Genomic DNA, 14,029 nt, shown 5'->3' with positions numbered 1-14,029 from the left:
TCGTTCATGGAGAAAGATTGTCTGCACCATTCTTCTTCCTTGTTCAGTCTCTCCATTTATCTTCTTCTTTAGAAAGACTGTCTATCCCATTCATATGGTCTTCCTTCTCCTTCTGAGTCCCTTTCTCCTGCTACAAATTTCTCTCTTTTCTAGGATCTTAGCACCCAAGATTTTATGGAATTTAATGAATGATATGTATATAATTTCTTATATTAGACAAAGCTAGAAAAATGTATATTGGTATTGATGAGTACTATGTTCTGAAAACTAGATATCAATTTATCTAGAGGTGTGTATTAGCTTGCGAGATGATTAATTTGATCACCTGACCATATAGTGAGTACTGGTAAAAAGTATATTTTGAAAACTGTGTCAATTTACCGAAAGGTATGTATTGGATCACTACTAAGTATATATCAAATAAGCTTGCAATCTATATTAAGAAGTCGACGAGTGTGTATATTCTAAAAATAATGTATTAATTTATCTATAAGTATGTATTGGCCTGCGAGATGATTAATTTACTTATGTAGTGTATATTAGTAAAATGCATGTTATGAAAATTTTATATCAATTTATCTGAATGTATGCATTAGATAACTATTAGGTGCGTATCAAATAAGCTTGCAGTATGTATCAGAAAATCAACGAGTGTGTATCGCCGGTCATGTAGTATGTATTTATGAATATGATATTCTAATAACTGTGTATAATTTGCTTGACAGTGTGTATTTGTTTGCTAGATAGTTAATTTGAAGTGTATGCCATTTGACTGTGTACTGTGTACCAGTAAATACTATGTTCTAAAAACTATATATCAATTTATCTAGATGTGTGTATTGGCTTGCTAAATAACTAATTTACTTGGTTGTATCACTTGATCATATAGTATGTATTGTAATTTTTTATTTTTTTTATTTTTTTAATCATAGGACTAATGACTCCATTGGTAAAGAAATCTATGACTTTTGGGTTTCTTTTTTAACATGAGTAACGGAGAAGACGTGGCAAAATAGGAAGCCTGCCCTATTCTTTTTCTCTAGTGCCTGCCCAATATATCTTTTGTTCGGAGAAGCATAGCAATAACGTTTCAAGATCTTGGGGGAAACATATGGGAAATGTACCCGAACATTTTAAAAGTAAAAGCAGCCATTATTAGCTAGTTCTGCTTAGGAAAAAAAAAAAGCAAGAGATAAAATATGATTATCAGATCATTATGTTTTCCCCCTCTCTTTTTTTATGAAGATATTTTCCTCATGTTGAACATTGACCTTTCCCATGTTCTAAATTAAAAAATTCTGCTTAACTTGTTCTCCCACTTCTAGACTGCATATTACCTCTCAAAACAATTTCGAAAGTTACAACTATGGAACATAGTAAACATACTTAATTGTTAGCATTCTATATTGTAAGTTTCCCATATCACAAAAAGGTGACCAAAGGTTACTGTCATCGTTTCTAGCACTTCTTGTCTCCATGGAAGTTTCCTTTACATGTTATTACTTGCTACAATCTTTTATAACTTCAGTGAGACAATGAATTAACCCTACCAATAATTATCCATTATTTTTTTTAACTTCCTGTGGCCAAATGTGGGTGTTGATATCTGAGAAGAGAAATTAATTAAGAACCATCAACTTCTCTAAAGGGGAAGCCAAAAAAAACCAAAAAGGAAAACCATTGACAGTGTTATTATTGTTGTTCAGGGTATATCACTGCAATTATATCACCAGCAAGATGATAGCATCATCACACCGGCTGTGTTTCTTGATTAACATACTGCTGACTCGGGGCTATCAGCATTCATTTGTAGTACAAATTTATCTTCTTGATTTAATGATGATAGCAGCACCACTCCCAATTGATTCCCAAGAATTCTTCTTATTTCAATATCATCATCGCCAGTTGTGACGGAGATCGCGAATTTCTCGTAAGCATCATCCAATCATGAATATGTTGAAACCTCAGTCTCTGGGACCGCAGGTTGGAGACCTCTTCGATCGCCATGTTTGCATGAAAAACTGGAAGCCAAAGTTTTCCAATAGAATTACTAATCTCACTTTCCGTTTGGCAAATCTCGTGACAGCCCGAGTCTCATCCTTTATGTTCTCTTCTTTTTGTCTCTTTTCTCTGTAACGCGCCGGTTGGTCCCTACTCAACCGAATTAGATCTGGAACTCCCCCCACCCTCCTCTCTTTTTATTAGTATTATTTTTTTTGCCGGTCCGGCAACTTTCGCCTTCTACTGTCACAGGAACATGTGGGACTTCTCACTTCCCCCCCCCATTTGATCCTAATTTATCCACAAGTGTCGAAATGTCTTCAACTCCCAGTTAAATCCCCACCGGGTGTACCCGAGGAGCATCACGTGATTGCATTTACCGAGGTTGGTTTATATTTAAAGAACCAGTGCTGTGCTTTTGTCCCATCTTGGCTGTGGAGTTTCCTGAGGAACGCTAGCTTTTTCCATAATTTTGGAGCACAATACCGTTATGCATTCGAACCCATCCATCGCAGATAAGGTCGAAGTGGGAAAGATTCTCCATCCAGCAGCCTCGACTGTAGTTCTGGTGGTGCCGGAAACTGTGGGATGCATCATATTATAGAGAAAAATGTTTCCAAGCACATGATAGGATGGCAGTGTGTATTAACCTTTCCACTAAACCATGAGAAGAACACAAAAAGTTTGTGAGAAATGGAATTACCTTCATTTTTTCCCAAAAGAACAGCAACAATAATAGATTTTTACAGTACAATATAATACACTGATCCAGGTATTCATAGCGTACAAGTTGTCGGTAGCCAATCTTAAGAAAGGTTAATAGTGAATGACTCCACAAGATACATCTCAAGAGAGGGGACCTAAAATATACTCTCTCTACTAAGGCTGAATGAAAGGGAAGGTGCTTCTGGTTGAAAAGTAGATCGACCAATACTAGTCGGAGGACTAATATGGAGGGTGCAGTGGAAATGTTAATCATTTTGTTACTTAAGGCCAATGAAGCAACCATGCATGGATACGATCCAGCCAACAGATACAGATGGATTTTAAATGTAGAAGGTCCAGGGACAACATGTGAGCACACATGCAGCCATTTATCTGTTCAAGGTATTCAAGCATAGAAGGACCAATTCAGTTAAAAGGAAATGAGGCACAATCAGAGAAGCCATTTATAAAACCCAGTGGCAATAAAACCACATGAAGAAACTCATTGTATTGAGAAAAAAAAAAATCAAATCAAATCAACAGCATCTACTTGTTGATCATCTATATTCCATATTACTGCTATAAATGATGTTTCTTGAAATAAGGGCACAGAAAGACCACTTGGAAGCAAGAGACAAAGCCATGAAGGACATTTTAGGTTCCAGTGGTGAAGAGGCCGCATGCAGAGGAGACCATGACAAAATAAAATTCGAGTCAGACAACATCCACTTGTAGATACAAGCTGAAAGATATCATCAAATATTATTTCCATAATTGGATGTCCTCAATAAGAAATCATTTTCTCAGCACAGTTCTGAATGCAAGATGAGAATGTAACGTGAAACGGACGAGAAGGGAAGAATTCCATTATTGTTGCAAATTTACAAGCTCAAATTGTCAGCCACCTACTTGATCCTGTCATCGCCAGCTTGTCTGATCATGCCTGCGGAAGCTTCCCTCCTCTCTTTGGTTGTACCGGTCTGATGGCTGAGAAGATGCTTCTCGCCCGAGTTTACGATCCTGTGACAGGGATGCAAAAAACAAGGAGGGGTCAAGCAGTGAAATGATTTAAACGATAGCCAAAGCAATGTTTTCTGAGTATTCTATTGCAAACGATTGAGTGGAATATGGAGCTGGGTCAGATCCATGAAAATAGATTGGGCATACATCATGAAATAGCAACTCATCCATTTCAAGCATATGGATCACATGTCCCATTTTAGGCCGTTTTTGCGCATCAGGGTCGACACACCGCAGGGCAACTAGAAGTGCCCGTTTGAGTGCTTTGGGAGATGGCTTCTCTGGCATCTTAGGATCCACAACCTGCTCAGTTTTCCTGCCTCCGACCATGGTCTTCAACCATTCAACCAAATTCACCTAAGAACAACACAAAAGGTTCAAATTTGGCTCAGTTGTTTTAACAGATGATAGCTTGGACAGATCAGTCTGGTGGAAGAAAGTAACCTCCCCAGATGGTCTTGTGTAATCCACAGGGGCTCTCCCAGATATGATCTCCATGACAAGCACCCCAAAGCCGTAAACATCACTTCTCTCATTCAGCATCCCAGTGCTAGCATACTCAGGTGCCACATAGCTGCAATAACCAAAGAGAATAAGGTCCCATAAATCTCTAAACACCGCAAGGAAAATGTAAACATATTGATTAGGAATTCAAACTAACCCAAAAGTCCCCATGACGCGAGTTGTTACATAACTCCTCTCAGAATACAAGAGCTTGGCAAGCCCAAAGTCCGACACCTTTGGATTCCACTGCTGGTCAAGTAGTATGTTGCTGGATTTGACATCACGGTGGACAACCTTTGGTTCAAGCCCCTCATGAAGATAGGCCAACCTGTAAGCCATGCCATCAATATCTTAAGATTGATGGTTCAATCTGACAACTCAATTGAACTCAAGAAAAAAAAATTGAATGATTATGACAGAAAAGTTTGCTCGCAAAAGGGAGCACCATAAAGTGTAATAATTGGATTGGCTTAATTAGTTATCTATAGATATTCAAAGACAAAAATAGGCTATCATTTAGAAAAAGGAGGCATGCTTTATGTACACAACCATGTAGGTTTTTCTCACCTAAACGCAGCACGAAGCACATCCTTCCCCTCTTATGTGCAAGCCCCATGTGATATACAAGCTTGGTCATTGAGGCTTATGCCTCATGTTGTTATGACAATGAGTATGAGTGCCATGCCCTACAACTTCACCTTTCAAATCTAGTACATAGTGCCTACAATATACTTCATTGGGTCATCTATATCCATTTAAATAAGTACAGTATATGATTGTTCTATCAAAGTATATGTGGTAAGATAGCATATTAGACAGTCTTTCTGATATTTCAGATATTTCTTATAAAATGCTCGTGGTTAATAACCCACTCCTCAATTTAGACTTTTTTTCAGTATATTGGCAGTAAGCTTCCTCTGTTAATTTCTATAGACAAAATTTTTGAAGGAAAAATTCTGTTGCTAATTTGATTCCCTAGTTGAAGATAAAAGGAAACAAATATCATGGAAGAAATGCTGTACCCTTTTGCCGTTCCCAGTATTATCTTCATCCTGATATCCCATGTTAGCGGACTCACTACTCCGACATCCCCATGAAGCCACTGATCCAGATTGCCATTGTCTACATACTCATAGACAAGCATCCTAACCAAAACAGAAGGATGTAGATAATCAATTAAAATATTCGGTCCACAGATACTCCATCTTAAACATTGCACCGAACTGCTTCGAGAATTTAAAATAATTTTAACAAAGTATGATTAGCAGATTGATCCAGGTAGAATACCTGTAAGCCCCCTCAACACAGTAACCAAGCAACCTGACCAGATTCTTGTGCCTAATGCGCCCAATTGTATCAACTTCTACTCTGAACTCCTTTTCTGCTTGACCCCTGAGAGAAGAGAGAAAAAAGAAAAAGGCCTTTTCTTTTTACAGGTCCTCAAGAAATTATGTAATTACACTACATTGAATGAAACCATACCACTATGTGCTGAGAGGCATCAATCACTTCAAAGAAAATTTTATGACAAAACAATTCGTCGAAAAGTTGAAAGAGAACAAAAAACTCAGCATTATTTTTAAAAATATATATATATCACAAACCTGCAAGCGAAATGGGGTGAATCCCAATCTTTAACTAAAAATCCGCCACCTAAGTCTAGAAACCAACAAGTTACCGAATTTTCTAGATAAACAAACAAAACAAGCAAGGTGACAGAACACCTAAGACACATAAATCTAGAAGTGAAATGTCAACAGATTTCCAAATTTATCCTAAAATTCATAACCAACCAAACTGTGATTTAGAAAGCAACAAACTACCGATGTTTAATCTACATAAATAAAGGAAGAAAGGGTAAACAATTAACTGAAAATTTTCACTTTCGAGTAAAAGAGAGCAAATTTCAAATTTTTATCCTATATCCACCAGCAATTGCAGAGATTCGTGATTCATCGATGCATATGTGGTTTTTATAAGTGCACGAACCTATTATTGAGCAAGTTCTTAACGGCGACCATGGAGTTATCGGCCAGGAGCCCCCGGTACACGATCCCATAACCGCCCTCTCCGATGACATTCTCCTCCGCGAACCCGCCGGTGGCACTCTCCAGCTCCCGCAGCGTGTACCAGTGTCCCCACCCCAGATGCGACACCTCCGGTGGGCCCCCGCCCACCATCGACGGCGTCGTCCCCTCCGTTGTCCCCCGGCTCTCTCCACTGGCCGTCCCCGTCGTCGACGACGAAGGTGGCGCCGGCGCCGGCGGCCGGTGTTGCTCGGCCAGCACCACCCGGTGCTCCGCCTTACCGCCGATGTCGATCTGGACATCGGCGAGGGCGGCGGCGGAGGATGGGGCTCGGTGGCGCTGCTGGTGGTGGTGGACGATCTCGGGGATGTCCTTGGAGACGGGCGGGGTGGGATCCTGGAGGTGGAGCTTGAGGGGTTTCCCGGTGGGGGCGGCGGGGCGGCAGCGGCGGGCGGTGAGGCAGAGGGAGAGGAGAAAGAGGACAAGGACGATGGCGGCGCCGACGCAAATGCCGATCACCACCCACAGCTTCAGCCCGAAGATGGACGTCGGCTTTGCCAGCTCGCTGTTCAGAAAATCGCCGTTCCAGAACGACATTCTTAAATTATTCTCTCTCTCGTTCAATGAGTTAAAGTAACAAGAATGAGAAAGAATTCGTGGAAGGGATATGACAAAAAAAGGAGTTTTGGAGAGTGAAATGGAGACTGGGGAGGGAGACGGGGAGTATGCGAGAACTGAGGGCGGAATGCTGGTGGCTGACGAGTGGAGAAGAAAATGGGGGCAGTTAAGAAGAGGAGGAGGAGGGGAGGGTGCAAGAAACGGCATCTCTCTTGTTTCGCTTTTGGTTTTTTGGCTTTTGGTTTTTCGAATGCAGGTGAGGGGGGCTGACTGCTGACGTGCGTGTCCAAAGATCCGGCAAAGCCGGTTAACGACATAATTTACTGTGGGGAATTTTGAGAGATTATGCTTGTACCAAATTATTATTATTATTTTGGACAAATTTCATGTCTGGAAATTATGGAGATCTCTCCTAGATATCAAATAATTGGCCAATATGATAAAATCAAGATTCGTTAGCAATTTTTGAGATTTGATTTTACTATTTTTATATCTAAATTATTTTAAAAATAGTAAAGAATATTTGATCAATATGTTGAGATGTTGAATTGGACAATATCCGAGAATACATTAAAATTGATGAAGATAGAAAAGGTCTAAGATTTGAGATATCTCGATAGGTTCATGTATTATGAAGATGATACTTAGGTACATCATCATTTTAATGCTATCAAATTGGTGCTAAGTGGGTTGTTGGTTAGTGGTGCTGGGATCTGGTGTTCAAATTATTTGTGTGTAGAAAAAAAGGATAGATTTGACCAAGATAGCAATACAAGTTTGAGACATGCATTCCAAGACACGTGACATGTTTTATTATCAAAGAATAATCATAGCAAGTTGACTAAATTTTGAATGGAGGATAGATATCAACATTTATCACTCCTATTGTACATATGTACTCCAAGTTGGCAATCAATCTCCACAGGAACTAGTCTTAGGAGGCTCCAGGTTCTTGAAAAAGGCTCATGTGAGACTTTCAACCTTTATCAATAATACTCAATTATGCACTTCTTTACCAAAAATTAACATTAAATTCTCAATTTTCGATAATATATAGCTTTTCCTTCTTAATTTGCTTAAAATGAATAAAAGATTAATGTGTGGTGGAAGCAATTTGTTTGTTTCTCCTTTCTCTCACTTTTTGTTTAGCCCATGACAATGGCTCTTCCTCCAAACCAATCAACTATTCCAACAAACTTGGTGACTAATGCTCTAACTTTTTCGCTCAGTTCAAGCAACCTCAACACCCAATTCTGCTTGTGTACCAATTTGAGCAATACCTAGTTTTGGCATCTCCTCTAGTCCTATTAGCATTGTCCTGTCCTAGCAAGTCATAGTTAAGCAGTGGAGCTTAGAAAGAAGATTCTTTTAGAAAAATTAAGAGATCTTATTTTGCTGATACAACTTTAATTTGTGATCCATATTCTCTGTCTTAAAAGTGACATCCTTTAGATTGCGCCACTGTATTCATACGTGCTTTATTGACAGTGGCCAATACTTAGATATACATTGATATGAGCTGTAGATACACCACCATTCTTTTACTTGGTTATGTATTTAATTTAACTGATGCTCTCGATCTTCATTGTTCAGTTGATCGCAAAGTTTTATTTGGTTGATACATACATCACGTTATCCTTCACTACAGATCATATCCACTTGGTATTATAAGCTCTAGGTGTCTGTACAAGAAACTTCAGATTGAATCCCAGTTCTGTCAGGGTTAAAGGGTTCGGAGTTATCAAGAAAGGATGTTACTAACCTGAAACTTTGTCTATGGAACTCAACTACACAAATATGGAGCAGCGAAGGGCAGAAAAATCTGCAGATGTATCCTAGAATGGATCACTTGAAAACAGGACATAAAAGTTTTAAAGATACCTACCACAGCTTGTAGTGCATCAGAACAGCTTGCAAGCAATGTCAAATTTAGAATTTCTTTTTTTTTTAAAAAAAAAAATCCATCTTTAAGTACAAAATGCATGCTATTTTGGTCAGACGTGCATCTTGGCATGATTTTGCAGGTAAGCACAATATGTAAGATCTAGTGCTTTGATCTTCTCCTTCAGCTTGGAATGATGTTTTTTATGGGAATCTGAGTAATCCAGACTTGCAAAGCAAAGCCAGTTTCTAGATTTATCAAATTATGGCTTTGGAATCACTTTCAATAAAAGGGTTGATTCCTGTACTTTTTCTCTCATAATTTGAGAAAAAGTTGATATCATATTTAAGCCATCCAGGATACCTTCAAGCTCAAGCAAATTAATATTCTGGCACATTATCTGCTTGAAGGTTAGACACATATTATCACCCCAGTATTCAGCAGTTCATGCCTGGAATGGGATTCAGAGAAAAAGGGGCACTAAAAAACTAAAAACGAAAAAAGAAAAATGGCTAGAGTAGAGGTTTAGGATTAAGATTGCAGTCCCACTTCTCAACAAGAATAACACTAACTGGCTTGTGATTGCAGGAGTACAGAGTTCATAGCTGAGGACTTATTCAAACAAGAATCCAGTGTCTAAATGACGTTCCTGATTAAAATGTTCTAGAAATCACTCATATCTGTAACATGCCGAACCATACTTTGACTAGAGAGAAGGTCATAAATGTTATGCCAGAGGATTTACCACTGTAGATGCCTGATTGTTAGGCTCCCGTCCCTTTAATTCCTGAATTCAAGTCCAACAATCAGATTTGAGTTACGGTTCCTCAGAATTCATATAAATAGCTTGAAGTTCCCTCGTGAGTGCATATTCATAAGTGCTGAATTCCCTGATCATCACATAAGCAGTTGCTTCTGATAGGCATCTCTGGATCTGATGTTTGGAGGAGCTAATATTCTCATGCTAAAATAGGAGGAAAGAATATTTGAGTTCTTATCAACAAATGCACAGGCAAGCAAATTGAGATTAAGGAATTACTTTCTGGGGGCAAAAATAAGTTCAATCAGGTACTTTTGTTATAGCTCTAACTTACTGTCAGGGACAGCCTGTCAGAAGAGACTAAGAAATCAGTATGGCTGATTACTTTTAAGTTAGGCTGACAGTACCATGCCTCAGATTATTCAGGAACAGGGTAAAAGTTAAGAAGCAAAATCATTCAAGCTATTTGATTCAAGAGTTTTAATACAGTAAACATGAAAATTTTCTGAGCAAACAGAGTGATTCATGATGCTTCTTTACCATCAGAGCAAGGGCAGTAGCGTCCAATACCTAGTATATGACTGATAAAAACATGCAGCATCTTCCCTTGTTATGCAATGGCATCACTTCCTCATCAGAAGAACCACAGTATGCGCTGCTATACTTCTATTTTCTCCAAGACTATCAACTTTCTCGTGTGTTTTTGCTTTGAGGTTTATGACTGATGGGTTGGCTCCAAGCAGATCACATAAGTTGGTCCTGATGGCCTCCTTATGTGGGCTCAGCTTTGGCTTTTGCAGAATTAAAGTGGCATCCAAGTTTCCGAGCTCGTAACCTGCCTCATGCATTAGCTTTACCTGGCAGGGAGTCGTATTAGTGAGAAACAATATTTCACCAAGTTATTTTGATTGTTTGACTAAGAAGAAATAAAATTTGATAAGAAGATTCAGTAATTACTTCAGTTTTAGATGAAGCCATGAAGGTAAGGGGGTCAAATACTGAAGGTGGAAACAAAGATGATTACAACAATACATGTGAGCATCCTTTTGGCGATGGCAGAAAAGTCTAAACTGAAGCATACGAGAAAATAAATACATGATTTGCGAGATTACACAAACAACATTGATCATCAATCGGTAGTCTTCCACCTAGCGGGAAAGTACACAGTGAGAAATGACAGCTTTAATTCTTTCCAGATAAGAGAACACGAGTACCGTGGGAGTCCTGCTGAAGCAGTCGATTGACTGCTTCAGTTATTAGCAGTTTCCTAATGCTCCCAACTCACATGCACCTTTTCATATTCAACTCAAAAGACCCCCGGAAGAATTTACACAGTTTCCCTTCAATACACACAAAATTATACATTCCCACCTCCCCAATCTGAATTGGCAATGCAAAGCAGCACATTTATGCCAGCCATAACACATAGCAGGCAAAAGCCCATCCTAGGAATTAATGACTACTAAGAAACATTTCACCAACAAGCATGTACAACCATAATCAAGCTCTAGAACAACCGTCTTATGGCATCTTAAGAGTGTCCTTGTGCACGAGGCTCCCACCACTACTGGGTCTAGGGAGGTCAGATGTACGCAGTCTTAGCCTCACTTGTGAAGAGGCTATTTCCGTGTTTGAACTTCTGAAGCCCAAGTCACGTTGGAGCAACCTGACATTGCGCCAAGGCCTGCCCTCAAATGTCTTACTGTTTCTTGTTGCCTTAAAATAACGCATGGAATAGTTTACCATTTCATGATCAGTTTTGGTCATTCCAGGTGTAATTAAAATAATGTTGTCTAAAACTTATTAGTTGATGTAAAAAATAATATACACTGTATGCAGCTTTTTCTTTTGCCTTTTCACCCGTCTCTTGGAAGAAAAGTGGTGCAAATAAAGCCAAAATCATCTGGTTGAATTGGACCTTAAGAGCTCCAATCTGAAGAATAGGAGCTCAGAAAAAGATCAATTTCACCCTAGAGAAGCCCAAACATGCAGATATGGAACTGTTCATATGTTTCTGACTATTAAAAATGCCCAAACACGCAGATATGGAACTGTTCATATATTTCTGACCGTTAAAAAATATTAAAAATAACAAATCTTCTTGGATATTTTCAACGAATGAAAAGTTATTAATATGAACACCAATAGTTATGCTTGAAACATTAGAACACTTGCATATAAGCTCAAACAATAGTAGCAGATGAGAACATATTGGTGGTAGGAAGAGTGAAATATAGAATTAAATAAATTTCATATACAGTTTGAAGCTTCCCTTGAAACTGAACCAAAACTATCCCTTAAAGTGGTTTGATACCTTTTATTGAGCATTATTTAGTTGATTATCATATGTGTATCATATCTTCATTTCTTTAATGCTAGAAGCACTTCTTCAACTTAGAGATGGATTTTTGCCACTTTCAGTAAATCAAAAGAAGTTAGGAGTTGGTTATAAGCAATTCAAGAGAAATATAATTGGCCTCCATGTAAAAGACCTTTTCAGGTTTCTGAAAGATTTTTTTAAGGGGAAAGTGGAGAAGGCTCTATGCAGTAGATAAGCCACTCACCCACTATATTTGCATTATTTAAGTTCTTATGAATCATGAACTTGACCCTAGCTTAAACCAAAATTGTTTACCTCATTACTAGCTATGAATGCCATTGGATTGAATGCCAGTGCACTCCCATAAATTGCACCAGAACATGCCCCAGAGATTGCAGTTCTTAGGAGAATTAACAAGTGCTCATCTAGATCCACTAAGGTCTACACCTAGATCCCCCAACTCATGCACTTGCATTCAGTGGTGATTGTCGGTAGCAAGCTAAAACTTTTTTAAGGTTGCCCACTACATGTAGAACGGCATGCTCCTCGGTGTAGATCGAACATACCAGTTCATGATCCAAAATAATCACCAATTAAATCAAGCAATGGTGGTGGAAGAAAAATTTGGAATAGAAACAATTTATTCAAAAGAAAATAAAGGCCGAAACAATGAGTTCAGCTCCCACTCTTAAAGATGCCTCAACTCACCAAAAAGAATTCTCTTACTATTCCTCATGCAAATCTCTCCCCCTCTTAATAAAACCGAACTCTCTCTCCCACTACAAGACAAAAACACCATCATCTCCTACTAAAAGGAAAAAAACATCACTATGACTGGATCAATACAAGACTCTTCTACATGATTTTACTCCTCAACATGGATCTCTATGACCGGATCAATTCTAGCGTCATGCTTGTGTGTGTGTACATGAACGTATATGTCTTTATCTGTGTACCCACATGTATGCATGCATACATGGATTTCTTCACAAAATAGTAAGTTCTTCTATGCAAACATTTCATGGAGGTTGAAGCATTGGACACCTTGAAACAGCTCAACACTCAATACTGGAGTGTAATGAATCATGCCTTTGAAATGTAGAAGAATTGACAATACAATACAAAACACAAAACAGGATAATGCTAGTCAGGTAGTAAATTTCTTTGGGTCAAGCAGGGGACCGGATCTATTCAACTATATATGGAAAAACCATGGTCCGTTACTGCAGGTTGCACAAGGTGTCATGAGCCTTTATCTGATCATTAACAGACAAATTCAATTCAGATTTAGGACAACGCATTCCGCATGCAGTACTAGAAGCAAGCCACAACTCTAGCACAGAATCATCACATCAAGATTGCAACAAAATTCTATGGTAAAACCAATAAAAGGAATGGAAACTCACAGCTTCTCTCACGAAGACGGAAGAAGCCGCACCCCTCCACTTTGGGTCCGAGTCAGGAAAAATCTGGCCTATATCGGGAAGCCCCAGCGCCCCCAAAATCGCGTCCACCACACAGTGAAGCAACACATCCCCTGCAACAGAAGCAATCAATAATAAAAAAGCCATAATCAAAATCAATCTAAAAACCCTAAACGAATCTCACCCCCAACTGTAACCAATAATTTGTGCTAATTACCATCGGAGTGGGCCTCGCACCCCCGGTCGTGAGGTATATCGATGCCGCCAATGATCAGAGGGAGACCTGGCTCGAGGCGGTGGAGATCGAATCCGTGCCCTATCCGGAAAGGGAGGGCAGGAGGAGGAGAGGAGGGCTGAGCCGCGGGTTTGACGGAGTCCTGCTGCTCCACCGAGACGGCGGCGACGGCGGTCAGCGGCCGGGAGTTCGGCGGCGGACGCCGGAGGGATCGAGGAAAGGCCGAGATGGAACTGGGAAGAGAGGTGGCGGAGGGAAGAGAGAGGGGTCGTCTTTGGGCGGGTTTGGAGGGGAGGATTGGGGAGGCCAAGAAGACGGAAGAGGAAGCCATGGTCGAGCGGTAGGAGCCTGAGAGGGAGGGAGAGAAAAGTCGCAAATAAGGGGGCAGGTGGTATATTTTAATTGTGGAGGCGAGAATTCCTTCAAGTTTTTCTTTTCTCGGTTCGATATTGCTGTCGCCGGTTCGGGGGTTCGCCCGGTTCACGCCTTTTACGGGACGTGGTCACCGCGCCTTGAAGTATTGGTCAAATTGG

General features: G+C 39.7%; 2 protein-coding genes across 2 annotated transcripts; both read right to left on the bottom strand.

Annotated features, from left to right (window-relative positions):
• Positions 1-3,438: 3,438 nt before the first annotated feature.
• Positions 3,439-8,033, bottom strand: LOC103718485 (probable serine/threonine-protein kinase At1g01540). Its single transcript, XM_008807337.4, has 7 exons — positions 6,220-8,033; positions 5,518-5,622; positions 5,253-5,375; positions 4,388-4,558; positions 4,171-4,300; positions 3,874-4,083; positions 3,439-3,726 (listed from the first exon to the last, which is right to left on the bottom strand). Exons 1-7 carry the CDS (start codon positions 7,080-7,082, stop codon positions 3,625-3,627), a joined length of 1,704 nt encoding a protein of 567 aa, XP_008805559.3. The 5' UTR covers positions 7,083-8,033; the 3' UTR covers positions 3,439-3,624.
• Positions 8,034-9,951: 1,918 nt separating this feature from the next.
• LOC103718484 (2-C-methyl-D-erythritol 2,4-cyclodiphosphate synthase, chloroplastic-like) lies at positions 9,952-13,884 on the bottom strand. Its single transcript, XM_008807336.4, has 3 exons — positions 13,479-13,884; positions 13,244-13,374; positions 9,952-10,374 (listed from the first exon to the last, which is right to left on the bottom strand). The coding sequence occupies exons 1-3, from the start codon at positions 13,825-13,827 to the stop codon at positions 10,141-10,143; spliced, it is 714 nt and encodes a 237-aa protein (XP_008805558.1). The 5' UTR covers positions 13,828-13,884; the 3' UTR covers positions 9,952-10,140.
• Positions 13,885-14,029: the final 145 nt, after the last annotated feature.

This window comes from Phoenix dactylifera, unplaced genomic scaffold (assembly GCF_009389715.1).
Source record: "Phoenix dactylifera cultivar Barhee BC4 unplaced genomic scaffold, palm_55x_up_171113_PBpolish2nd_filt_p 000397F, whole genome shotgun sequence".
In the NCBI taxonomy this organism is placed as follows: domain Eukaryota; kingdom Viridiplantae; phylum Streptophyta; class Magnoliopsida; order Arecales; family Arecaceae; genus Phoenix; species Phoenix dactylifera.
This window is presented reverse-complemented; position numbering and strand designations above follow the sequence as displayed.

What these genes read in the sequence shown, in the direction of transcription:
- LOC103718485 (XM_008807337.4), bottom strand. Translation starts at nt 7,082, where the DNA reads ATGCCGTTTCTTGCACCCTCCCCTCCTCCTCCTCTTCTTAACTGCCCC. An exon ending in TGTGTTGAGGGGGCTTACAG is followed by an intron (nt 5,376 to 5,517) that starts GTATTCTACCTG and finishes TGTTTTGGTTAG; the next exon opens with GATGCTTGTCTATGAGTATG. An exon ending in CGCGTCATGGGGACTTTTGG is followed by an intron (nt 4,301 to 4,387) that starts GTTAGTTTGAAT and finishes TGGTTATTGCAG; the next exon opens with CTATGTGGCACCTGAGTATG.
- LOC103718484 (XM_008807336.4), bottom strand. Translation starts at nt 13,827, where the DNA reads ATGGCTTCCTCTTCCGTCTTCTTGGCCTCCCCAATCCTCCCCTCCAAA. An exon ending in GTGCGAGGCCCACTCCGATG is followed by an intron (nt 13,375 to 13,478) that starts GTAATTAGCACA and finishes CTTCTGTTGCAG; the next exon opens with GGGATGTGTTGCTTCACTGT. An exon ending in CCGTCTTCGTGAGAGAAGCT is followed by an intron (nt 10,375 to 13,243) that starts GTGAGTTTCCAT and finishes ACTCCCTGCCAG; the next exon opens with GTAAAGCTAATGCATGAGGC.